General features: G+C 49.5%; 2 protein-coding genes across 2 annotated transcripts in view; both read right to left on the bottom strand.

The window, feature by feature from the left end:
• Positions 1 to 2,770: 2,770 nt before the first annotated feature.
• Positions 2,771 to 16,410, bottom strand: raver1 (ribonucleoprotein, PTB-binding 1). Its single transcript, XM_064316460.1, has 14 exons — positions 15,964 to 16,410; positions 13,676 to 13,742; positions 12,619 to 13,088; positions 11,073 to 11,264; positions 8,442 to 8,562; positions 8,008 to 8,108; positions 7,404 to 7,482; positions 6,754 to 6,929; positions 5,805 to 5,871; positions 5,581 to 5,696; positions 5,431 to 5,499; positions 5,254 to 5,352; positions 5,045 to 5,113; positions 2,771 to 4,708 (listed from the first exon to the last, which is right to left on the bottom strand). Exons 1-14 carry the CDS (start codon positions 16,288 to 16,290, stop codon positions 4,562 to 4,564), a joined length of 2,100 nt encoding a protein of 699 aa, XP_064172530.1. The 5' UTR covers positions 16,291 to 16,410; the 3' UTR covers positions 2,771 to 4,561.
• Positions 16,411 to 18,242: 1,832 nt separating this feature from the next.
• tyk2 (tyrosine kinase 2) overlaps positions 18,243 to 25,135 on the bottom strand; it is a 15,534-nt gene continuing 8,641 nt past the window's right edge. Inside the window, exons 13-25 of the mRNA XM_064316461.1 lie at positions 24,799 to 24,886; positions 24,530 to 24,657; positions 24,250 to 24,385; positions 23,634 to 23,791; positions 23,387 to 23,537; positions 22,590 to 22,684; positions 22,299 to 22,351; positions 21,906 to 22,015; positions 21,388 to 21,506; positions 21,075 to 21,247; positions 20,637 to 20,754; positions 20,185 to 20,295; positions 18,243 to 19,894 (exon numbers count right to left, since the gene is read on the bottom strand). Coding sequence (XP_064172531.1) covers positions 19,751 to 19,894; positions 20,185 to 20,295; positions 20,637 to 20,754; positions 21,075 to 21,247; positions 21,388 to 21,506; positions 21,906 to 22,015; positions 22,299 to 22,351; positions 22,590 to 22,684; positions 23,387 to 23,537; positions 23,634 to 23,791; positions 24,250 to 24,385; positions 24,530 to 24,657; positions 24,799 to 24,886 — 1,584 coding nt within the window. The 3' untranslated portion in view covers positions 18,243 to 19,750. The remainder of the gene's footprint in view (positions 19,895 to 20,184; positions 20,296 to 20,636; positions 20,755 to 21,074; positions 21,248 to 21,387; positions 21,507 to 21,905; positions 22,016 to 22,298; positions 22,352 to 22,589; positions 22,685 to 23,386; positions 23,538 to 23,633; positions 23,792 to 24,249; positions 24,386 to 24,529; positions 24,658 to 24,798; positions 24,887 to 25,135) is intronic.

Below are 25,135 nucleotides of genomic sequence, written 5' to 3'. Positions count from 1 at the left end.
TTCCATGAAGGCAGAAAGGGATGCCCATTAATGTCACTAATGGAAAGCCAGGGTGTCAGTAAAAGCAGAAGCACATTTTACATGGGGGGGGAGGGAGGAGGAGGGCACTACATTGTGCATTGTGAGGGACCCTTAATAGAACTTTCATACTTCTGTGTGTGAAAATTGTCCATCTGTCCATGTCCAAACATGCCACATAAGATGAGGCTACCCATTTTATCACAGCCCGTGCAGTTACACTTTTAATTAAAATATATCCGATGTTATTAAAATTCATCCCGAAGTCTCCACTTGTGTCTACATCATGACTCAACTTAGCTTTCTTGTACTACATGCAAATGACACCTTTACACTTTGCTACAACAGACACAGAACATCCTCATACAACCCAGATGTTTTTGCTAGATCTGATTGCAAAACGTCTTTGATAATACACTGGTAAATGTGTGTATATAATTGGGATGGCAGGTATACCTACCGGTACAGCACTGAGAGTTTGGAACTTTTCTGGGTTTCCTACTGAAATAATCACAATGGCCACAGACTCTCAGCCCTTAGGAACATTAACTTCTGTACCTCCTGACCTCATGTGAACACACAACATTCAGCTACGACGTCACATGCCCACACATCAAAGCCCCAAGCTTATTTTGCATTGCATTGCTTTTTCATACTGGTTTCATCATCACAAATGCTCCAGGGCCACAACCAATCATTAACTGCTTTGGACATTTAGCTACATCTGCCAATGACAACACTTGGATACAAAGGCAAAGTGGATATATAAGGACGTGCACATGTGATGCCATTTCAGTCAATAGAACACGTTATTTTTTATAGTTTCTGTTCGACGTCTTTGTTTTGCGAGAAAGCAAGCTTGCTTGCTAACTAATAATTGCCAAAAAATGAAGACTATTACTTTTACAGCTGTATATATAACCTTAGAGAGAATCTCATATTTCTGAAATGCATCTATCAATTCATATGCAAACCCCAAATATCACTTCATGGCCAGGGTACGGGTACTGTTCGCTGTCAATTTTGAGGATGCCCATGCTAAAGGGATCATTTCTGAGATGGTACAGTGGCAGTCCAACTCCTTCACAATAATGAGCAAACAGTAACATTGCAATAAAAAGACACTTCCCATTGTTTGAATTCTATTTTGTAAAATACAGCCACATTTTTACTTTTTTTTTTTTTTTTTAAACCCGGTTTAACATTAGCTAGCTTGCTAACGGTTGTTGCAACATTGTTGCAACTTGGCCTCATTTCTATAAATAAATAAAAAAATCTAGGCCTGCCTTAAGAGTTTTAATTTGGCTTACAGACAGTGCTTTGAATGTGTGCGAGATATACATCGACAGGGCCAGGTAGACGAAGCTGAGTGTGTGTGTGTGTGTGTGTGTAAAATAAGCCTGAATTGCAGCATCAACGCCAATTAGACATGATCAGCGCAGGAGTGGGACACAGAGAGCAGAATGTTTAAATTTAGTTTTAGTTTTACAGGCATTTAGCAGACGCTCTTATCCAGAGTGACTTACATTGTATCCATTTATACAGCTGGATATATACTGGAGCAATGCAGGTTAAGTACCTTGCTCAAGGGTACGTCAGTGTCCTACCGGGGAATCGAACCTGCGATCTTTAGGTTACAAGACCAACTCCTTACCCATTGCGCTACACAGCCGCCTACATCTTCTATACAACACGCTACTCCTTTCCTACTCTGCAGAGACTCCCAAACTCCGCCACAACAACCACCTGCTCTCTGGTACCCCATGGGCAGGGGTGCTCAATCTTATCCAGAAAGGGCTGGCGTGGGTGCAGGCTTTCATTCCAACCACGCAGTCACACACCTGATTGTACTAATCAACCACTAGTCTTCGCTAAGGATCTTGAATAGTAGATGCAGGTGTGTAACTGCTTGATTGGAACAAAAGCCTGCACCCACACCGGCCCTTTCTGGGTAAGATTGAGGACCCCCTGTCCAAGAGCATGGAAACTCAAATATGGAAGCCATCAAATCCAAATCTGGCACTGGTTTCTTTTAAGTGTTTACAATTCACAAGAAAATCCAAACACGTTGCGAAATGGACACTTGTTCGACACAAACAGGCCTACGTCACACGCAGGCACAATACTAACACACAGCCTGGCTTCAGAATATGATACCAAGTGGTCTTCCTCTGGGGTTTCGCATGTGCCCTGGAGCGGTCATGCAGTTAGCTTTCAGTAAGAAAGGCTCTACGTTATAATGACCAATGCCATAACAGGGTGAGCAATCACACAGGCTAATGGCTAATGTCCCCCCAAATAAAAATACCTCACCCGTCAAAGCAGTCATTGGTCTTCGTTTTCCAGTTTCCTAGTGTACAGGCTTAGCGTGGCATTTGTATACATGATGCGGAGAGCTCAGCCAATAAGGTTGATGTTGAGAAACAGAGCTACAGGATCAGTGTAGAGAAACCTACATGTAGGATCAGTGTAGAGAGATCAGCACAAAACATGCAGCGGAGGAAGATCAGTCGATAGGACCAGTGTAGAGGACAGTAAACAGGATCAGTGTAGGCAGAGACGCATCAATGGGATTAGCATACAATGATACCAACTGGATCAGTGCGACAAAATCAGTCAGTGGTATCAATGCACTGAGTTAAGTCTGCCAGTCAAGTGTAGTGTTTGGACAGTGTACTGAGCTGAAGGGCATTAAAACTTTTGCAGGGTACTAGGTACTCTCCTTAGAAGAGCAATAAAATACATACACACGCAAATTTAAATAACATTTACTCGTTCAAAAACCTTCCACAAAAAAAAAGTGGCGAGTATAGCAGTACAGATTGTGACACAGCATAGTTCAGGCCAAAGACATCTGCCCGTCTTGCTCCATACGAAGTACAAGTCATCAACCACAACACAGAAAACTTCACTTTCGGATTATAATCACTCAGTCGAGAGAACACACACACACACACACACACAGTTGTAAATGAAACAATGACCACACACACACAGTCCTAAATGAAACGATGACTTCAAACATCACTGTAACCTCAATATGTACACGGCAAAAAAAAAACACAGTAAGCATTTAAGTCTGTTAATAGCAAATTGGATTACATAGAAAAAAAGGCACAGGCTTACACGGGTCAAGTAATGACTAGCAGTAAATGTCAGAGGTAATGCGTTTTCACAATCATAATGCACCTGCAGATTAAGGCTATACCAGACCTGAGACTAATACTATCACTGACCAATCACATTTCCACTGTCAGCTGAGACTGACGGCAATCACTGACAAACTGGGACTACCGTTCTAATCGCCGCCCAGTGGAACAGGATCAACAGCACACGCTGACTAACTGCATCGCTGTTCCACAATTACAGAAGCCCAAGCGAAGGCCAGAGGAGCTGGATCTGATAAACCTAAAGACTCGCAGGAAGTGGGCTGCCCCACACTGCGCTCTAACCACCAGCACATTACACCAGCCTACAGCCAATCACACAGGACTCTCACAAGGCCAGCTCCACCTACCCCTCCCCCCCTCCCCCCAAAAGCTCAATGCAGGCCAATGCCTACGGTTTAGAAACATCTCCCTCTACTGCCCTGCAGGGGGAAAACATCTCCCTCTACTGGCCGGGAGGGGAACAGGATATCAGCACGGGTAATGTTGTGAGGAGGGGGGGAAAAAAATGGCCAACTGACAAACGGGGGCTCCACGCCTCTGCCCTGCACCGTGATGGTGAAGATGGCGCGTTTCCACCACCGCATTTAAACACATTCAGAACACACACACAAAAAGAAACGCTAGGGGAGAACAGTGAGAACATCAAACTGCAGGGAGACGGAGAAATAAGAGAACAAAAGCCAGGCCACACACCCGCCCCCCCACAGCACTAGAAGAGGAGAATGCAGGGGGTGGGGTTAGGCCACGACTGAGGTGAGGAGTGGGAATGAAGGGGTAGCAAAATTATAAACTTGTGAGAAGGTGAGGAGGAGAAACACAGAAAAAGTCTAACACCACGCTGCTCCCAACCAATCAAAAATCAAACTCTACACACCTGACAGGAAGCCATATTCTACAGGGAATGCAGATTTCCAGGTTAACTCAAGTCCAGAGTCGCATGAACAAGATAAAAAAAATAAATTAAAAAAACAGGGCAAGCTAGCCATGGAGGAAAGGCATACATTTTGTATGGAGAAAAAATATATATATAAAAAACAAAAATATTTAACTTGTTCCAAAAGGCTGTCCTTTTAGCACAAATCAATTCCTGAATTTAACAAAGGTCTGCTAAAATAAAATTTAAAAAAAATTAAATTGGAAAAAACAAAATTTAAATACACACTGAAATTATATTTACAAAACAAATCCGTTTCCCACTAGGTGACGACCACACCAGCCAATGGGAGGAAAGCAGCAGGCTGACCCGGGATGTGGGAGGAGCCACAGCGCCCCCCGGGGGTCATGGGCAGGGACGCAGCCCGAGGCGGCCGGACCGCCGCAGGCCGGCCGCAGCCGATTGGTGGAGCTCAGGGGGCCTGAGCGTAGGCCTCCAGTCAGAAGATGCGCTTGCGCTTCATGTAGGAGTCGGCGTAGTGTCCCCCCAGGCCCTGCGAGTGCTGCCCCACGTAGCCCCCCTCCGGGCTGGGCTCCGGAGACGGGATGAGCCGCGAAAACAACCGCTTCTGCCCCCCCACGGGCGTCTGGGGGGGAAGAGACACAAAATGCAGGCCTGCTCAGTACAGCATTACAAGTCATCTGCAATAGCACTTAAAGCCAAACAGGCGCCCCGACCAACCAGTAGGAGTCGCTAATGCAGCGATCAGGACTCATACCCTCACTGGCTTCCCACCCGCGAACACTGCCAACTGTGTTCGTAGGAACGTCTGACCAAGCCGGATGTACCACTGCCGGGGATTGAACCCGGGTCTCTGCGGTGGTAGGAGAGTGCTTCTTTCTACACTACCCAGACGGCCCCGAATACCTTTTACAAAAAGTCACAACGTACGCGCGCACTGACGCCCGCATGCAGACCCTACCTTGACAGCAGTCCCAGGTGCACAGGAGTATAGACTGCTCGACTGAGACATGGGGGGCATTCCAACAGCCTGAGAGACAGAATAACAACCTCAGCACAACACAGAAATGCATCAAGTACAGTCAGTGTTCAGGCACAGTGTTCAGTCACAGTGTACAGGCACAGTGTACAGGCACAGTGTACAGGCACAGTGTTCAGCCAAACACACACCTTGTTGAGCTGGGCAGAGGGGGCAGCGGCTGTGGAGGAGCTGTAGTAGGCGGAGGGAAGCGGGTTCGGGGCGAAGGCGTAACCGGGCTGGTGCAGGTGCTGCAGAGAAACGGAACCGGATTCAGGGACGGGAGGGTTCAGAGGTGAAAGGCGCCGATCTCTAGGCGGGAGCATTACCTGCCCAAATCCTCCGAGAAGGGCGGGGTCCAGGTCTTCCTGGGCCTCAAACAAGTGGCTCCGCCCATCCTGCAGACATACAACCAATTAGTGGACAGACAAGGGGGAAGAGATAAGGACAACAAGCGAGTGAGTGAGGGAGAGCCCCACCTGGTGGACAGGCAGGTACTGCGGCTCTTGGCACTGGAGGCTCCGCCCAGGGCGCTGGCTTGTCATACTGCCTGGCTGAGGCTTCTTCCGGTATGGATGCGGCCTGCAGCTGCCACCTGTGGGTTGCCCAGAGACAGCCGATCACCTGACCACACCGGCAAATTCCTGAACGCTCGTTCATTTCCTGCTTGGGGATGGGGGCGGGGGGGGAGGGCGACACTGACCTGAGAACAGACTGTGTGCTGCGAGGGGCGGGGTCCCGTCTCTGGGCAGCTCTCTCAAAATGGACACCTGGAAGATAGGAGAGTGTGAATAGTGAAAGGAAGGCCTGCACACGTGTAGTCACACCTGTGACTCCTAACTTTTGTCATTTCTTTTAAATGAACAACTTGAGGCATTTCTCTACAGGTACAGGTCAACCTGTTAAGGGCAAATCCTAGTACAATCACTGCCACTTCCCCAATTACCTGTGTCTGCTTTGGACAATAAGCAACATTGTGCTGCTGTTTCTGTCGACCAGTCACAGGCTTCTGACACCATCGATCACTCCCTACTTTTAAATAAGCTTTTAGCCATAGGTTTGATGCCCTTAAATGGTTTCTACACAATCTAGCTGATGATCAGTGTGCACAAGTGGGAAATGTCATTTCAGAGTGCACTCTTATAATTAGCAGGCTGGTCTCTCTGAGGCATCACATTGGTATGTGCTTATTTACACAAAGCTCTTCTTGGGAAAATTGCTTCCCTCTATTACATCCTTGTTGCTCTGGTCTTTGGGACCATATCTGACCCGTTCTGGCAAACAGGCTTGTAACTCCAGATTCCTCGTGTTGATATGGAGCTCGGGGAAAAAAAAAAAAAAAAAAAAAAAAAAAAGACTGCTTTTAATTGTCCACCGGATTCGTGGAACAAAGTTTCTACACATTTTTTTTTTTAATTTTTTTTTTTTTTTAAATCAACAATCTTTTACCTTTGAAAATTTTAGAAATGTGATCTTTAGGCTTCTCGCCTCAGTCTGCAGCTGCTTCAACGGCTTATTCACACTTATTTTTGACGTTTGCTTTAATGTCCCGCCCCCTCCCCCCTCGGTCAGCTCGGCATCATTGCCCCCCCCCTCAGTGACCTTCCCAGATGGAAGCAGAGGTGAATTAAGGTCTGAGCGCCTGAACTCACCCCGGGCGCGGTCGGCCCCTCCCCGCCCAGCAAGCCGCCCAAGAGGGGCGGGGCAATGCCTTGCAAGGGCGGGGGCGTCGGGGGGAAGGGGCAGGGTGCTGTGGGAGACTCCCTGAGGAGGGTGTGGCCCATGGCTGGAGGCCTGATTGGCCCGGGAGCGTCAGGCACCACGCCACCTGCAGGGCAGAGCACGGCACTACAGTCACACACATGCGCAGACGCACAGCACTACAGTCACACACATGCGCAGACGCACAGCACAGCATTACAGTCACACACACACGCGCAGACGCACAGCATTACAGTCACACACATGCGCAGACACACAGCATTAGTCACACACATGCGCAGACGCACAGCATTACAGTCACACATGCGCAGACACACAGCATTACAGTCACACACATGCGCAGACACACAGCATTACAGTCACACACATGCGCAGACACACAGCATTACAGTCACACACATGCGCAGACACGCAGCATTACAGTCACACACATGCGCAGACACAGCGCATTACAGTCACACACATGCGCAGACAGAGCACAGCATTAGTCACACACATGCACAGACACACAGCATTACCGTCACACACATGCGCAGACGCATGCAGGGTAACAGACAGGCAGGGAGAGGCATTGGCTCACCGGGGGGAATGTCTGGCAGCATGGCCACTCCCTGCTGAAGAGGCAGACCCGTGAGTTGAGTTTCACCTAGAAGTCCCGCCTAGGACAGGTCACATGACCATTAGAACAGGGCGAATCAAGAAACCCGGAAACACTGCATTCCAAACGATCCAAAATTGCTTTGTTCCAGGCTGCATCTCACACACATACACACAATAATACCAAACACCAAATCATAACACACACACCAAACCACAGCAAGAGCACAGCACAGACACACAGATCACTCACGCAGGGAAGCAGTCGGGTTTCACTGTGTAGAACCTGTGCCCACAGGAGAGGGTTCGCAAATACAGAGTGCTGACAGGAGAGAGGGCAAGCGAGAGAGAGACCGAGAGGGCAAGGGCAAGAGAGGGCACGAGAGAGAGAGAGAGAGAGCAAGGAAGAGTTGAGTAGAAGTCCAAGAGAGAGCAGGTGGAAGTGGCTGTCACACTACTTTCCCAAGACACTCGAAGAATTTACACATTTGCTGTTGATGATTAAATAAAATGTAGAACCAACAGATAATTGCTCGCTGCAGAGGGCTTCTGAAACAGAGACAGACAGACGGAGGCAGACGCAGTACCTGCTGCATCTGGGCCTGGTTCTGGAGCAGCAGCTGCAGTAAGGCAGCGGAGAGCGCAGGGTTAGCCAGCAGCGGCAGCGCAGGAGCTGCCCCCAGGAGCCCTGTAGATGGAGAAGAGTCACAAGGATAAGTATATAGGACATAGGACAAAGATATAGGACATAAGCCCCTATTCCCCAGGAGTATTTCAACAATTTTGATTAATGATGCAATTTTGACATTTTGCAATACATTTTCCAATTTGCAACATATTAAAATATCCAAACAATGGAATTTTTTTTTTTAATCCAAATGGCAGCCTTAACAGTGTGAGTGCAGTGCCATCAATGTGGGTTAATATCACAGAGGACGGGGGTTAATGCGCAGTCAATGGGAGGCTGCTGGCTAGCGTGCGGCTGAAGTGCACACGGAGCCCAGCGGCCCGGTTTCGGTACCGTGCTTCCGGCCCTGGGCCAGGGGGTTGAGCAGCATCCTCATGGTGGCCGGGTTGTTGAGGCTCGACAGAATCTGCAGGGCGCTCGGTTCTGGAAGGAGCCCCTTCCCCCGGTTCAACGCCTGAGAAGAGAGAGCAAGAGAACACGAGCAGAGCTACCGTTAAGTGCTGCAGCGGGACAGTGTAAAAGCAGCTCTATGGGGCAGTACTGCAGTGGGACAGTGTAAAAGCAGAGCTATGGGACAGTACTGTAGCGGGACAGTGTAAAAGCAGCGCTATGGGGCAGTACTGCAGCAGGACAGTGTAAAAGCAGCGCTATGGGGCAGTGCTGCAGCAGGACAGTGTAAAAGCAGTGCTATGGGGCAGTACTGCAGCAGGACAGTGTAAAAGCAGCTCTATGGGGCAGTACTGCAGGGGGACAGTGTAAAAGCAGCGCTATGGAGCAGTACTGCAGCAGGACAGTGTAAAAGCAGCGCTATGGGGCAGTACTGCAGCAGGACAGTGTAAAAGCAGCTCTATGGGGCAGTACTGCAGCAGGACAGTGTAAAAGCAGCGCTATGGGGCAGTACTGCAGTGGGACAGTGTAAAAGCAGCTCTATGGGGCAGTGCGCAGGACAGTGTAAAAGACTCTAGGAGTGCTGCAGGGGACAGTGTAAAGCAGCTCTATGGGGCAGTGCTGCAGCGGACAGTGTAAAAGCAGCGCTATGGGGCAGTGCTGCAGCAGGACAGTGTAAAAGCAGCGCTATGGGGCAGTGCTGCAGTGGGACAGTGTAAAAGCAGCTCTATGGGGCAGTGCTGCACTGGGACAGTGTAAAAGCAGCGCTATGGGGCAGTAATTGTGCAGGATAGTGTAAAAGCAGCGCTATGGGGCAGTACTGCAGCAGGACAGTGTAAAAGCAGCGCTATGGTGCAGTACTGCAGCAGGACAGTGTAAAAGCAGCGCTATGGTGCAGTGCTGCAGCAGGACAGTGTAAAAGCAGCGCTATGGGGCAGTAATTGTGCAGGATAGTGTAAAAGCAGCGCTATGGGGCAGTACTGCAGCAGGACAGTGTAAAAGCAGCGCTATGGTGCAGTACTGCAGCAGGACAGTGTAAAAGCAGCGCTATGGTGCAGTGCTGCAGCAGGACAGTGTAAAAGCAGCGCTATGGGGCAGTACTGCAGCAGGACAGTGTAAAAGCAGCTCTATGGGGCAGTACTGCAGCAGGACAGTGTAAAAGCAGCGCTATGGGGCAGTACTGCAGCAGGACAGTGTATAAGCACGCTATGTGCAGACTGCAGCAGGACAGTGTAAAAGCAGCTCTATGGTGCAGTACTGCAGTGGGACAGTGTAAAAGCAGCTCTATGGGGCAGTGCTGCAGCAGGACAGTGTAAAAGCAGCTCTATGGGGCAGTACTGCAGCAGGACAGTGTAAAAGCAGCTCTATGGGGCAGTGCTGCAGCAGGACAGTGTAAAAGCAGCGCTATGGGGCAGTGCTGCAGCAGGACAGTGTAAAAGCAGCGCTATGGGGCAGTACTGCAGGGGGACAGTGGAAAAGCAGCGCTATGGAGCAGTACTGCAGCAGGACAGTGTAAAAGCAGCTCTATGGGGCAGTACTGCAGCAGGACAGTGTAAAAGCAGCTCTATGGGGCAGTGCTGCAGCGGGACAGTGTAAAAGCAGCGCTATGGGGCAGTGCTGCAGCAGGACAGTGTAAAAGCAGCGCTATGGAGCAGTACTGCAGCAGGACAGTGTAAAAGCAGCTCTATGGGGCAGTGCTGCAGCAGGACAGTGTAAAAGCAGCACTATGGGGCAGTACTGCAGTGGGACAGTGTAAAAGCAGCACTATGGGGCAGTGCTGCAGCAGGACAGTGTAAAAGCAGCTCTATGGGGCAGTACTGCAGCAGGACAGTGTAAAAGCAGCGCTATGGGGCAGTACTGCAGCAGGACAGTGTAAAAGCAGCTCTATGGTGCAGTACTGCAGCGGGACAGTGTAAAAGCAGCTCTATGGGGCAGTGCTGCAGCAGGACAGTGTAAAAGCAGCTCTATGGGGCAGTGCTGCAGCAGGACAGTGTAAAAGCAGCGCTATGGGGCAGTGCTGCAGCAGGACAGTGTAAAAGCAGCGCTATGGGGCAGTGCTGCAGCAGGACAGTGTAAAAGCAGCGCTATGGGGCAGTGCTGCAGCAGGATAGTGTAAAAGCAGCTCTATGGGGCAGTGCTGCAGCAGGACAGTGTAAAAGCAGCTCTATGGGGCAGTGCTGCAGTGGGACAGTGTAAAAGCAGCTCTATGGGGCAGTGCTGCAGTGGGACAGTGTAAAAGCAGCGCTATGGGGCAGTACTGCAGCAGGACAGTGTAAAAGCAGCTCTATGGGGCAGTACTGCAGCAGGACAGTGTAAAAGCAGCTCTATGGGGCAGTAATTGTGCAGGATAGTGTAAAAGCAGGGTAAAAGGGCAGTACTGCAGCAGGACAGTGTAAAAGCAGCTCTATGGTGTAGTACTGCAGCAGGACAGTGTAAAAGCAGCGCTATGGGCAGTACTGCAGCGGGACAGTGTAAAAGCAGTTCTATGGGGCAGTGCTGCAGCAGGACAGTGTAAAAGCAGCGCTATGGGGCAGTAATTGTGCAGGATAGTGTAAAAGCAGGGTAAAAGGGCAGTACCATTGTCTGGGCAGCAATGAGGGCAGCCAGCATGCTCCTGCCGGGGGGTCCTGGGGCGCAGAAAGACACCCGAACGTTTGCCCCGCCCACGGCACGGCCATCGGTCGCCCTCTGGACCTCCTCCGCCATCTCCGCTGTGGCAAACTCCAGAACGGCAAAAGGGCGGAAACTCCCATCCTGCCCCTGGGCCAGCTGGGAGAAGAGAAGCACAGAATACGTCCATACCAAGACGGGACGTCCACACAAACAAGGGACGTCCACACTCCAGTCCACACACACACACACACACACACACCTCAAATGGAAATGCATACAGGGCTTTTCCTGCATTGAAATATCTTAGACAGGCCACCTAAGTGTTTTGTTTGTTTTGTTCTCTCTCCCCCCGCCAACCAAATAACCAAATATGGACAAGTTCTAAAACAAACTTGCATAACAGCAGCGGGTTCAAAAAGTTAGTCTCAGTCCCTGTTATTAAACTACACCTTTTGCCAATATATACACAGATTGAATCGAGAAATAAAACTCTGAAAGCCTTTAATGCAGTATGCATGCTTGCATCATTCTTGATTTTACTTCAGTGACAAAAAGGATGGTGCGAGCATTCTTTGAGTGAATGTATAAAAAAAAGACCAGATCCACAAACACGAGGCATGCACACTTCACCGTATTAATATTTCATACAAACACCTATTTCAGAAAATGACTCTACACACCTATACACAGCATTTTACATTTACATTACAGGCATTTGGCAGACGCCCTTATCCAGAGCGACAAACGGCGTGTATAACCAAAACCAGGAACAAGTGTGTCGAGAACCCTAGAGGGAAGTACAGTTCCAAGTGCAGGGAGCAACCACGTAGTTTAACTTGGAGCATGAACTTATACTCCACTTTAATCACATATATTTCAGACTACAAAAAGGAATCAATATATTCAAATCAAAAAATAAATAACAATTTTAGGGGGTTGGCAGCCATTTAATAGGCTGTAATTTACTTAATGAATTTGAACAGTACTCTGACAACATCATCTCATGGTTGGGCATTTCAAAAGTCTGAATCTAGTCTGAAATTATATTTTTAAATAAAAAATGTATGATAAAAGCAGCCACACACACAGTTGAGAAGCAGTATGTGAATGGGTGACAGTACAATAGGTGGGTATGTGAGTGAAGGACAGAGACAAAGGAGGAGGAGAGACAGAGGGAGTGGGCCAGTGTACGGGCATGAATGTGTATATGCACACTTGACAGAAGAGGAGTGTGGAGGTGATGGCATAAAGGCACAAACGTGTCGCTCTCTCCTGTTCCAGAAAGGCCAATGTCCAACGGCACCCCTGACGGTCAGGTGGTGGTGGTTGCTATGGGAACTCGCAGCAGTCACAGGAAAATCAGGGCAAAGGTCAAAGTATTCGAGGGACAATGGAAACCAACGGCAAACACCAGCGCTGTGCACAAGTGGTCTGTACACGCGCGCGCATGTGCACGCATATACAAATTTTTTTTTCCCCAAACTGGGCAAAGGGTGGGCGTGGGACGTACCTGGCAGAAGACGGGCGTGTGGGCGAGGCCGAGGGCGTGGCCCAGGTGGTGGACGTGCAGCAGGCCCGGCGGCAGGCGGTCCACGCACAGGCAGCGGGAGTGCAGCAGGGCGTAGGTGAGCGAGCCCACCTCGGTCCAGTGCACGTACAGCATGCGCGAGCCCAGCTGCTTCCCCAGCAGCTCCGACTTGGCGCGCGCCGCCGAGTCCTTCTTCATGTACTCCACGAAGCCGTAGCCCTTGGAGTGGCCAGAGGAGGCGCTGTGCACCAGGAAGCAGCGCTCCAGGTTGCCGAAGGGCCGCACCAGGTCCTCGAACTGCTGCTGGGTGAGGGTGAGCGGCAGGTTGGCGATGCACAGCAGGGCGTCGGTGGGCTGCAGCTGCACGGAGATCTCCCGCTCGCGCAGCACCTGCTGGTGGAACTCTTTGATGGCGGACTGCGCCTGCTCGCCGTTCAGCAGGGTGACGAACGCTGCGGGGGGGCGGGGGGGGGAAGCAGCACGCAGAGGGCTTCAGCACACAATGCAGGCCCCAGCATGGAACAATGCGTCCCCCCGGCAAACTCGCGCCCCGCGAACGGGAACGAGGCCAAGGCCGGGATCCGGTCAGCACTTTCCCCTCACCTTCGACCAACAACTCAAAGCAGAATTTTTTTTTTCGCAGTTTCTTCAAAAGGTTTTACCAATTCCGCAATCGCTAAAGCTAGGATGCCAAGCTCAGTTTGAGAAAGTGTAACGCCTGCATTCTCTCGCAGGTTAAAGTTAAGAACAAATGACTGAATAAATGTTCAACCATTTGAGCTTGTATAAAGTCTTCTTACAATTACTTTAAACAGCATCTAATGAACTAGAACTAACCTTCATTTTCTTGCCTGAAAGTGCATCAACCTTTTTAATGGCCATTATATGCAGAAAAACCACTCTCCCCCAAACAGTTCCCTGGAGTTTGATTACTAAATTTTATAACTAGTAGGACAAGTTTATGGGCCACAGATGAATCAGTTTAGAGTGGGCACCGAGCAGACCGACTACCCTAGTGCACACTACTCCACACACTCACCAGTTCCTTTGTACTTGTCCACGAAGCAGTACTTCAGGTCATAGTCAGACAACAGCTCATGCACCTCCTGAGGGACAACGAAAAAAAAACCCACTGAACTGCAGATCATGAGTAACAGGTGTGGCATGTAGGCTGGAGTAAGTAGCATGTCTGGAAACAAGGAACAGGCAGCAATGCCAGCTAACGAAATGTTCGCAATGTTAGTGAAATGTCTCGACAGTTCAGTAACATTGAAAACGATTTGTTAGCTGGGATTGCGGCCGGTTCCTGGTTTCCAGACATGCTACTTACTCCAAATGTTATAGCATTGCCACTACATGGCAGCAACATTGTTAGAATGTTTCATGTTAGCTGGGATGTGTTGGCGGAGCACGAAGTCATGTGGTAGAGGGAGAGAGCTGCAAATCAAGGGATTTTGTTTTATACAAATGAGCAACTGAACTGTGGAGTTCGGCCACCCTTTCATTTCGTGTACAGATGCCCCCTTTCCTCCCCCTGCCGTCAGCCTCTCTCTCCCGGGAATCCAGCCACTGTGTGGGTTGTCTTAATTTGGTAGTGATTCTAAAGAACAGTGTATTGCGCGCGCTTGCATCAAGACCCCTTTAGCACTGACAGCAGTCATGACGGTTAATCGACATCATTCAAGGGACAAGTAAACCACAAACTAAACTTACATACAATTTTGCCGCTAATTCGCCTAAAAAAGCACTTCTGTGCTACTTTAGAAATGCCAGCTCGCGGTGTAAACGTGCGCAGGCGCACACACACAAGCTGTCTAGCACTTTCTTTTGCAGCAGGTGAAAGCCGTAGCGTTTCGCCATCAATGCCTTTCCCATCTGGAACTCCCAGCATGCATCCTGCCAAACAATGCCCCACGCGCACGGAGCGCCATTCTCCAGTGATCAGGCATGTTCGTGACATGACACGGCAGTGCAGTCGGACAAATGAGTTTTACATTGTCGCCAACAACGCAGTTATCTAGGCTAGCAAAGATTTGATATTCCAGCGTGCTACACTTTGATATAACGGAGCGGAGATAGCTGGCTAGCTATCTAGCTCTCTGGCATTCAGCAAATTACAAAAAATGTAACGGGCAAGCGCATTTAGTTAACTACAGCCATACAATGGTTTTGTTACGCAAGTATCGATGACAGACAAAATGGACCAGTCTACGTTGTCCAACGCCACTGCTTGCCACTTTTTTTTATTTTAGCCAGTCATCCAACTGGCTACTATGACTTCACATTTGCTGGACCCAGCTTTATCGTGCAAGTCAGTCAACGTTACTATTAACTGACTAAACTAAAAGGAAAATTAAATACCAACCTAGCAAACCTATTCTTCTAACGATAGCCATCTAGCCAATATCAAGATAGCACATTTCCTAAACAGAATTCACGAGTCACAATTTAGCCAATATTAATCATTCCAAATGAATCGTGCTATCTAGGTAACACGGTAGACGTTAGCTTCCCCACAGTGCCCCGCTCAGGCAACTTACTTCCAAACACGCGTGGTTCGGCATCTAGCTAGCTAGTCAACTTGGCTAAAAGTAAACTCAATCCGTGCGCGAGTGGAAGTGAATAACGCAAGTGGACGTGAATAACGCCAGCGGAATCCACCAGGCTAGGTAAGCTCACTTGTGCCTGAAAATGTAACCAAGCACTTTTAAAAAGAGAGTAAGCAGACTTGTTGGCACATCACTACATACTAGGTAGACCATTCTTAATGTTTTACTGTTAATCTTAAATGTTTAGCTCGCCTGTCATCACAGGCTGATTAAAGGGTTAATTAACGTTAGTTGAATAGCTAATTCACTCACTACAGCTACGTAAAAGGTCGAGTCAGCACAACACAGTTCGAATAGCTATACACACCCTGAGCACAGCTAGCCAACTCAACCATTTTGATCGGGTCGAAAGCGGCATACAGGCAATGTTGTACTAGCTAAACTTCTAGCAGTAGCTAAACAAGACTGCTTGGTAGATTCGTTATCGTTAATTCAAACCAGTTGGTCATTAGCGTTAGTCAAACAAGTATTAAGATGGCTACCATTATCAATATAGTAGCTATCCAATTGTGAGTCAACTCGAAGTAAGTTATGGTTATATGGTGCAAACTATGTTACTATGCTAGTTAGCTAGGTCCGCATCGTTCAAAATTGATGCAACTGAGCCATTCATTCATATTTCGCTAGTTAGAACGATAGTGTATTATGAGGGAGCCACCACAAAAAACTTTTAACGAGCTAGCTAGTTAGTTTCTGTTATTCTGGAAAATTCACTTGCCTGGTTGCTGATATCAGCCGGCAGATTTTTAATGATAATTTTACGGCGATTGTAAAACTCCCGGCGTGTTCTTTCCAAACGCCTTTCTATCTCATTCGGACTCAGCACCGACAATTCTTCGTCGACCCTCCGTTGGCCGTCTTCTCCTGTGGATGCCTCTTCGTCGCCAGGTTCTCCGTCGGGCTCACTGCCTGCCATTGAAGCCCACTCCCCATGTTCGGCCGCGGCGTCACAGTGGCCATATAGCTGATGAGAGGTGAAGTTGGGCCCGACGCTGGAATTCTCTTCTCTGGCTGCTACGTTAACGGACACCGCGGCTGCCATCATTCAGCTGCACAGGTTTCAATCACAGCACGAAGAGCAGTCTCGAGCAGTTTAAACAATACACACGTGGGAGTAACTCGACCGCTGATTGGACGGTAGGGAAGATGCCGTTTGATTTTTTTTGTTCAAAAAGTGCACGTACGGGGCGGGGAAAGGGTCACGTGGACTATTTGAACTTACGCTACAATGCGCTACAAAGTTCTCTGCCATTGCTCTGACAGCGCTATGCTTGTTTCGGACATGACGGAATACTAAATGATTTATTTTCTTAACCTGTTTTCAAAAAAAATTTCAGCTGTTGTTTTTTTGAAAGGAAATGTGCCGGACCATTCTCACTTTGGAATGGCTTCAAGTGCACTACCCTGAAAACATACTTTACTTACATTAAAGATCGGCAAATGCGACGGTATGTTTTCTTCAATATATTGGGATAGGCTAAAACAGGTTGGTCACACGGTGCAAATGCATAGCTGAAAAGTGCCAAACTATCGGGGCTGTATAGATATGGGGCATTCCCTGCCAAGCTGTAACTTGGCATAATAATAATAATAACAATACTAATACTACTACTAATAATAATAATAATAATGACCATTATTCTTATTATTATTATTATTATTATAAATTGGATTTATATATTGTGTTTCACAATCTAAAGCACTTCAAAATGAAGGGGAGAGTTCACCTCACCCACCACTAATAATAAGCACACCAACAATACATGCCATTTTGCACAAGAATGCTCACCACTCCACACATCAGCTGATGCTAATACATGTGTACACCAGGTGAAAGCCATGTGATGCATGTGGTCAGTCTTTCCACACGTCCTATAGCTGGAACTCCTGCAGGTCTGGAGGGGTGGGGTGTGTTTGGTCCCTGCAGCTCAGGGGTGGCCAACCCAGGTCCTGGAGAGCCACAGGGTCTGCTGGTTTTTGTTTTTACTATGCACTTAATTGATCAATTACAGCGGTTGATCACACAGTTAACTCACCTCACCTGGTTTCTTCAGTCTAAGTGGTTGCTGTATTTAAGGTGAAAACAAAAACCAGCAGACCCTGCGGCTGTCCAGGACCAGGGTTGGCCACCCCTGCTGTAGCTGGAACTTATTTGCCCTGACAGATTGGTGCAACAACATAATTTTGCCCATATATAATTTTTGGTGGGGATGGGGGTGACAGACACACAAACGATGACAGATAGAAGTGAAAGGCAACAATAACACAATAGCACAACACAAAAGCACACAGGGACACAAATGGGCGAAAGAAAACTGACCTGCAGAACAGTGCAGTCACGCAAAGGCTGCTGGGAGCGGCACAGGCGAGAGGCAAGAGTACTACAGTATCCACACAGGACGTCCACACACTCACTAGCACTGCAGTGAGTGTGTGGACAATGTGTGGCAATGCCACCAGCTCAGCCCTTTCTGTTCATACATTTCAGGGAGAAAATATTTATACTGAACAAGTCCTGGGGATCTTCAATAAAAGGGAAGAAATACATTTTCCAACAATGTATACTTTTTTTCCTTTTTTTTTTTTACTTTTCAGCAATTCCTCTTTCATACTTTCAGTGATCCACATTTACTACACACATACTGCTTCTGTGATCAGTGCATCTGCAATAATTAAATGTCGACATTTCACTAAACGGATACGCACAGATACATAAATATGACATCAATCTAGACGCATTTCCAGTGTGTTCCAGTGCAATAGATATGCACAGGACCATAGCACTGCAGCCTGTAGGGGGCGCTGGATAAAGGTGCCAATCAGGAAAGCAATAACAAGTTGGCTACCAGTGTGTACAGTGGTTTAATAAACAGCTTGCTATACCAAGTTATTCTTGCATAATAGTTGTTACTGCATTCGGTTCAGTTCATTGTTCATTGGACAGTTTGCGCTGTAATAACAAAGAGGATCACAATATAACATTCAATGCCGAGTGTGTCTGGGTGATGCGCTGTATTCTTATTTTATTACCAGCGTACTTCATATAGACATTTTACACATTGATCACGTCACACATTAACATACACATATAAGCACTCACGTACGACACACCTACACGGATACACACATTCTCTCTGTCAAACATATAGACACTCAAACTTCATTATTACAGAGGTTGAAAAAGATGTCACATTTATGCGGGGAAATATATCTCTGTTAGGACATGATTGCAGATCTAAGACAACAAGGTAAACAGCATTATTTGGATCTTATAGCAACCTGCTTTGTTCATTTGTATTTATTTGGTAATCATTGCATGTTGAGCAAGTTCACTGGTACTTCTCATAAAAGCCCTTCCATAAAATTTTACTGACCTTCCATTCACATATAAAATTAATAGAAAATAAATCAGTTTTTAAGGCAGCAGTTCTATATACATTAAGATCATCAGAGTGTAAGATCATTTAAAGGCATACGGTACTATGCAGGATTTTTACCTTGGAAATATTATAAAATAACCATGCTCAGACATATCTATGATGGACTGGCAATCTCCAGCTTCGTGCACATTTGCAAAAATCTGTGCACCGTCTGTATTTCTAAGACGTGTCTGGGATGTTTCTGAGCGCGCCTTTCTTTGTGGGGAGTGGTGGGGGGGGTGGCCACAGAGCCCGTGGGATGGGATCAGGATTCAGCAGAGCGTTTGTCAGCAGAGCCACTGCAATGGCGGAGATGAAGAAACGCAAGCACAGCGGAGTGAAACAACAAGCCCACACGGCTCGTTCAAAGACCAGAGCCAACCCTGGAATTGCTTTTCCTCGATGGCGACAGCTGAAGCTCACCAAGGGGGATGAACAGCGACGTGGAGTTGGCGTGGTTTCTGTTGAACCAGCAAAGTACCATTGCCTCTAGCTGTCCAGCTAGCTACGCTTGTTGTTGCGCTCAAGGGTGTTTTGTGCCCTCAAGGGAGGTGAGTGGGTGGGGATGCGGACGGAGGAGGAGACTGTAAGAGACCTTGACTGTAAACACAGGACCACAGCAAGGCTAAAAATCCTGCATAGTATGCCTTTTTTTTTTTTTAAATAAACAAAAAAAAACAGTAAAACACAAATGATATGGAAAAAAAAAAAAGGGGAAAAAAATCCTTCCATCTGTCAGTGTTCAGCAGCTAAGCCCACAGCCTCCAGACTAAGCGCAGCTTTGCAGATTAGACCACCTGAGTGGTAGAGACCGACAGCGTCATTCCGTTCAGGGCAGCCTCAGCGTCAGGGGGTGCAAGCGTCCTGCGGAACACACCGTCAGGGGTCCCCACACAGCAGGGGTCCCCCCTGTCACGTTGGTGAAACAGGCATAATGTCATCTCTGGGCGTGGCAAGGCTGGCGGCGTGGTGGCTGGCAGTAAGGTGGCACGGATGTCAGGCTCTTACGCTTCTGTGCAAAGTTAAGTGCAATCAAGGGTTGTGGTCGGGGGGGGGGGGCGGTGTCTGGGCGTGGCAAAGGGGCGGTCAGCAGGGGTTGACCTGGGTCAGCTGGATCATTGGGTGCTGCTGGTACGTTTTGCGAATCTCTCCAAGAGAGGTGATTAGGGACTCGAAAGAGGGGCGTTGGCCAGGGTCAGCATCCCAGCAACGCTGCATCTCCAGGTACACCTGTGGGACAGGAAATATGGCCGTGGGGTTTCTGCGTTTGTGTCTGGATGTGGCTGTGAGTGCGTGTGACTGTGTGTGAGTGTGTGTGTGTTTGGGTGTGGGTGTGAGTGTGTGTGACTGTGTGTGAGTGTGTGTGTTTGGGTGTGAGTGTTTGGGTGTGGGTGTGTGTGTGAGTGTGTGTGTTTACCTGGTGTGTGTGAGTGTGTGTGTTTACCTGGTGTGTGTGAGTGTGTGTGTTTACCTGGTGTGTGTGACTGTGTGTGTGTGTGTGTGTGAGTGTGTGTGTTTACCTGGTGTGGGCAGTCTCGGGGGCAGGGCAGTCTTCTGCGTCGCTCCAGCAGATCAATCAGCTTCATCACTGTCATCTGTCCCTGAACAGCTCCCATCATCTCAAAGAATTTCTGTAAAAACACACACACACACACATACACACGGTCACATGCTCCTCAGAACCCCCACACACAGTCACATGCTCCTCAGAACCCCCACACACAGTCACATGCTCCTCAGAACCCCCACACACAGTCACATGCTCCTCAGAACCCACACACACAGTCACATGCTCCTCAGAACCCCCACACACAGTCACATGTTCCGCAGAATCCACACACACAGTCACATGTTCCTCAGAACCCACACACACAGTCACATGTTCCTCAGAACCCCCACACACAGTCACTTATTATTATTGGGGTGTGGTGTTCAGCTGTACAGCTGCCGGGTTCGGTGTTCAGGCGCATACCGTGGGAGGGCTCTGTCGGTGGTCGCAGCGGGTCAGAAGCTCGTACAGCGTCACTCCGAAGGACCAGACGTCAGAAGAGAAGGAGAACTTGCTCTCCTTCAGACACTCGATGGCGTACCTGCGGCACAGAGAATCACACTCAGGACACGCACACGCGCGAGAGAAACCCAACGCACAGGACACTCAACGGAACACCCGAGGCACAGCACAGGCACAGCCGGCCCCGCCCACAACGGAACACCCGAGGCACACCACAGGCACAGCCGGCCCCGCCCACAACGGAACACCCGAGGCACACCACAGGCACAGCCGGCCCCGCCCACAATGGAACACCCGAGGCACACCACAGGCACACCACAGGCACAGCCGGCCCCGCCCACAACGGAACACCCGAGGCACAGCACAGGCACAGCCGGCCCCGCCCACAACGGAACCCACCAGAACACGGGGCTGTCTCCGTCCTCGCGGACCCGGTAGTACACCTCCCCTTCCGGGATGTACTTGCTGAGCCCGAAGTCCCCGATCTTCACCATGTTCTCGTTCTCCACCAGGACGTTCCGCGCGGCCAGGTCCCGGTGAATGTAGCGCTTGGAGTGCAGGTACTCCATTCCCTGAGGACCAGAGCAGCTCAGACCCTTACTCTTACATTCAAAGAACGAGTCGAGGCCGGGCTCGACTCGCAGCGTGCAGCAATGAGAGCCCAAAAAGTACCCAGGGCAGCCCTGCACCCCTCACGGGTCTCCGATCTCACCTGGCACATCTGTTCGGCGAACAGGAGCGTCTGCGCCATGCTCACGTGGTGCTTGGGCAGGTAGTCCCTCAGGCTGCCCAGCGGAAGGTACTCCATGATCAGCTGCACCACCTGCCCACCTGCAGAGACACGCACGCTTACAGCCAGCTCGCCTTCCAGCCTCCCACACAGGAGAGGGACCTCCCAGGTACAGGTACAGGTGTACAGCAGGTGTGTGAAAGGCTACAGGAGTGATAAAGGCTACAAGTGCGATAAAAGAGTACAGGTGTGTGAAAGGAAACAGGTTTGATAAATATCTGTGTGGAATGACACAGGTGTGATGATGGGTATAGGAGTGAGGATGGGTACAGGTATGATGAAGGTTATAGGTGTGATAAAGGGTACAGGTATAATGAAGGTTATAGGTGAGATGATGGGTACAGGTGTGATAAAGGGTACAGGTGAAAAAGAGACAGGTGAGCTGAAGGGGGCAGGAGGGATGCGACAGGTGGCAGGTGAGGAGAGAAGGCGTGCCACACCTAGTTCAGAGCAGCAGCCCTTGTACTTGACGATGTTCTGGTGGTAAAGAGACTTGAGGATGTCAATCTCCTTCCTCCAGCCTCCGTTGGGCTGAGCCCCGCCTCCTCCACTCCCCCTACTTCGTCCATCTGCTGGTAACAACGCATCACTTCCAATCATCACTTCCTCCAAAAGCCCCTGACATAGCTGAGATCCCTCCTTCCCTACGCATCATCCAATGCCTGAATACAATCATGATCACCTTCCCAAAATGCCCCTGAAATACACATATAGTATCACCTTCCCAAAATGCCCCTGAAATACACATACAGAATCACCTTCCCAAAATCTCCTGAAATACACAAACAGCATCACCTTCCCAAAATGCCCCTGAAAAACGCATACAGTATCACCTTCCCAAAATGCCCCTGAAATACACATACAGTATCACCTTCCCAAAATGCCCCTGAAATACACATACAGCATCACCTTCCCAAAATTCCCCTGAAATACACGTACAGCATCAACTTCCCAAAATTCCCCTGAAATACACACAGTATCACCTTCCCAAACTTTCCACGAGTCACACACATGCATGCACACATTCCTGCTCTCACGCAAACACACACTCTCTCACTCTCTCCAACACACACACACACTCCCACACACACACACACACACACTAGGCTAGCAGATGCCCTCACCTCTCCCAGGTCTCGAATCTTCTTCAGGTAGCGCTTGAGGAAGACGCTGGGATCTGCTTCAGGGACGGACTCAAACTTGGAGGAGATATCAGGATCTGACCAATCACAACAACATGGTGCTGCTGTTAATCACCACAGCCAGTCATGACATACACTACACAACCAAAAGTATCTGGACACCCCTTGGTCTGGTGTAGTTTTTCATGGTTTGGGCTAAGCCCCTTAGTTCCTAGGAGATCACATTCTAGGCAATTCTGTGCTTCCCCAACAGTTTGGGGAAGGCCCGTTCCTGTTTCAGCATGACAGTGCCCCCCAGGCTCACAGTGAGGTGCATATAGAAATGGTTTGGTAGAGAACAGTGTGGAAAAACATGACTGCACAGAGCCCTGACCTCAACCCCACCCAAATTTTGGGATCAACTGGAAAGCCAACTGCTAGCCAGGCCTAATTGCCCAATCAGGGCCTGAACTTACTACTGCTTTTCTGGCTGAATGGAAGCAAATCCCTGCAGCAATGCACCAACATCTAGTATAAAGCCTTCCCAGAAGAGTGGGGATTGTTATAGCAGCAAAGGGTGGGCCAACTAACTCCATATTACTGCCCATAATTTTGGATGGATGAGATGCTGGACATCAGGTGTCCACATATTTTTGGCCATGCAGTGCATCACACCAAAATGGCGCCCTGGTTAACCCTTAGAGCCAACAACAACAACAACAACAACAACAGGCTATGAGTCCTGGCACAGCTTGCCATGGACTGAGAGCAAAGCAAACGAGCAGGAGGGAGAGACCTACTCTTGTACTGCAGGTCAGTCAGCTCTCTGAGGATGGTGCGGAAGGACGGTCTCTCCGCGGGGTCGTAGGTCAGGCACATGCTGATGAAGCTGGCCAGCTCCGCGGACGAGGGCTCCGGCAGGTGACTCCTCGTCTCGTAAAACCGCTCTTTCTGCGGGGGGGAGTGGCAGGGGTCAGGGGTCAAACTGGAGGGCCACTTGCTGGGGGGGGGGGGGATGTTTGGGGTGTCAGCGGGGGTTTTTAGTACCTCAGCGAGCGTGCTCTTGCTCATGGGCAGGACCCCGTCATTGCAGATCTCCAGCAGCGTGGCCCCGAAGCTCCACTGGTCGGCGGTGTTCCCCAGGCGCCCCCCCTTGGACAGGGTGAGGCACTCCGGGGCCAGCCAGGGCACCCGCTCCACACGCTCTGCACACGACACGCAAACACGCTCGCATCACTCCGCGGACCAGCACGCCCAATCGCTCACTGAGCACACGCAGTGACCTTCACCTCGCGCGGACGGCTTATCCCGCCGACGTACACATCTGCTTATGCTTATTCACTGCGTCTAATCACATCAGCCTGTCCACATGCAATACAGATCAGTGAATGTGTGACTTCTTTCAGAATCAAATACTTTCACACAAAAAAAAAAAAAAAAGGATTTTCAACACGTTAACACAAGTTATATCAGGTCCATGTTAAAGCTAGCTAGCAATTTAACTAGGATGGAAAACACCAGCTAGTACTGGGACCTGTGGAATACTGAGCTAGTGAGAAGTTTAGCATGGCAACACTCTTAGTACACAGACGTGGTGCTGGCTGCCGCTGGGATGGGCATGGGACGTAGCGCACCGATGACTGACAGGCGGGCGTGGCAGTACCTTCCCGGGAGAGGGCGGTGACGGCGATGCCCGGGTCACTAAGTTTGACGAAGGGGGCTGTGCCCTCCTCCAAACCCTTCCGAGCCACCAGGATGTTCTTCGCACAAACGTTGCCGTGGACCAGACGCTTCTTCTCCTGTGGGGGGGGGGGGCACAGCATGAGAACCAGGGAAGGAATACTATGACACGCATGAAGTGGATTACGATGATGGAGTGTAGTGGTAGGAGGGAGGGTAGGAGGGAAAGGGTTGGGTTAGGGGGGACGTAAAGGTACACTCACCAGGTAGCTCAGGGCACTTGCCAGCTGCTTAGCAACCATGAATTTCCACTGGGGAGTGACCACGCCCCTTTCTTTCTGCAGGAAAACGTCCAGCGGCCCAAATTCCACAAACTCCTCCACCATGATGTCTGCCAACGAGTCACAGGGCAAAGGTCACACAGGAATGTCAGTGAGGGGGTTTTCATTGTTGGGCATACGGTAAGGGCATGTGACGTGGCCTGTGATTGGCCGAGAGGTGTGAATGCACTGGCAACGGGCGAGCTACTCACTCTCTGATCCTTTGACAGAAACCCCATGGACAAAAACGAGGTAACTGTGAGACACCTGACTCATCAGACTAGCAGTCTCAAAGAACGCCTGCGGGAGAGAGGAGGGGGAGCGAGAGAGAGCAGGGAGGAGGGAGGGAGGGGGAGAGAGAGAGAGAGAGAGAGGAGGGAGGAGGAGAGAGAGAGAGGGGAGAGGAGAGGGAGGGAGGGAGAGAGAGAGAGAGAGGAGGAGGGAGGGAGAGAGAGAGAGAGAGGAGGGAGGAAGAGGAGGAGGGGAGAGAGAGAGAGGAGAAGAGAGAGGAGAGAGAGAGAGAGAAAAAGGCAGACAGGGAGAGAGAGA

This window comes from Anguilla rostrata, chromosome 17 (genome assembly GCF_018555375.3).
Source record: "Anguilla rostrata isolate EN2019 chromosome 17, ASM1855537v3, whole genome shotgun sequence".
NCBI classification, from domain to species: domain Eukaryota; kingdom Metazoa; phylum Chordata; class Actinopteri; order Anguilliformes; family Anguillidae; genus Anguilla; species Anguilla rostrata.
This window is presented reverse-complemented; position numbering and strand designations above follow the sequence as displayed.

Bases quoted from the DNA above. Each gene is read 5' to 3' on its own strand.
- raver1 (XM_064316460.1), bottom strand. From the start codon at position 16,290: ATGATGGCAGCCGCGGTGTCCGTTAACGTAGCAGCCAGAGAAGAGAAT. The intron at 8,563-11,072 runs GTACTGCCCTTT...CTCTCTTCTCAG, and splicing joins TCATTGCTGCCCAGACAATG to GCGTTGAACCGGGGGAAGGG. The intron at 7,483-8,007 runs GTACTGCGTCTG...GACCTGTCCTAG, and splicing joins ACCAGGCCCAGATGCAGCAG to GCGGGACTTCTAGGTGAAAC.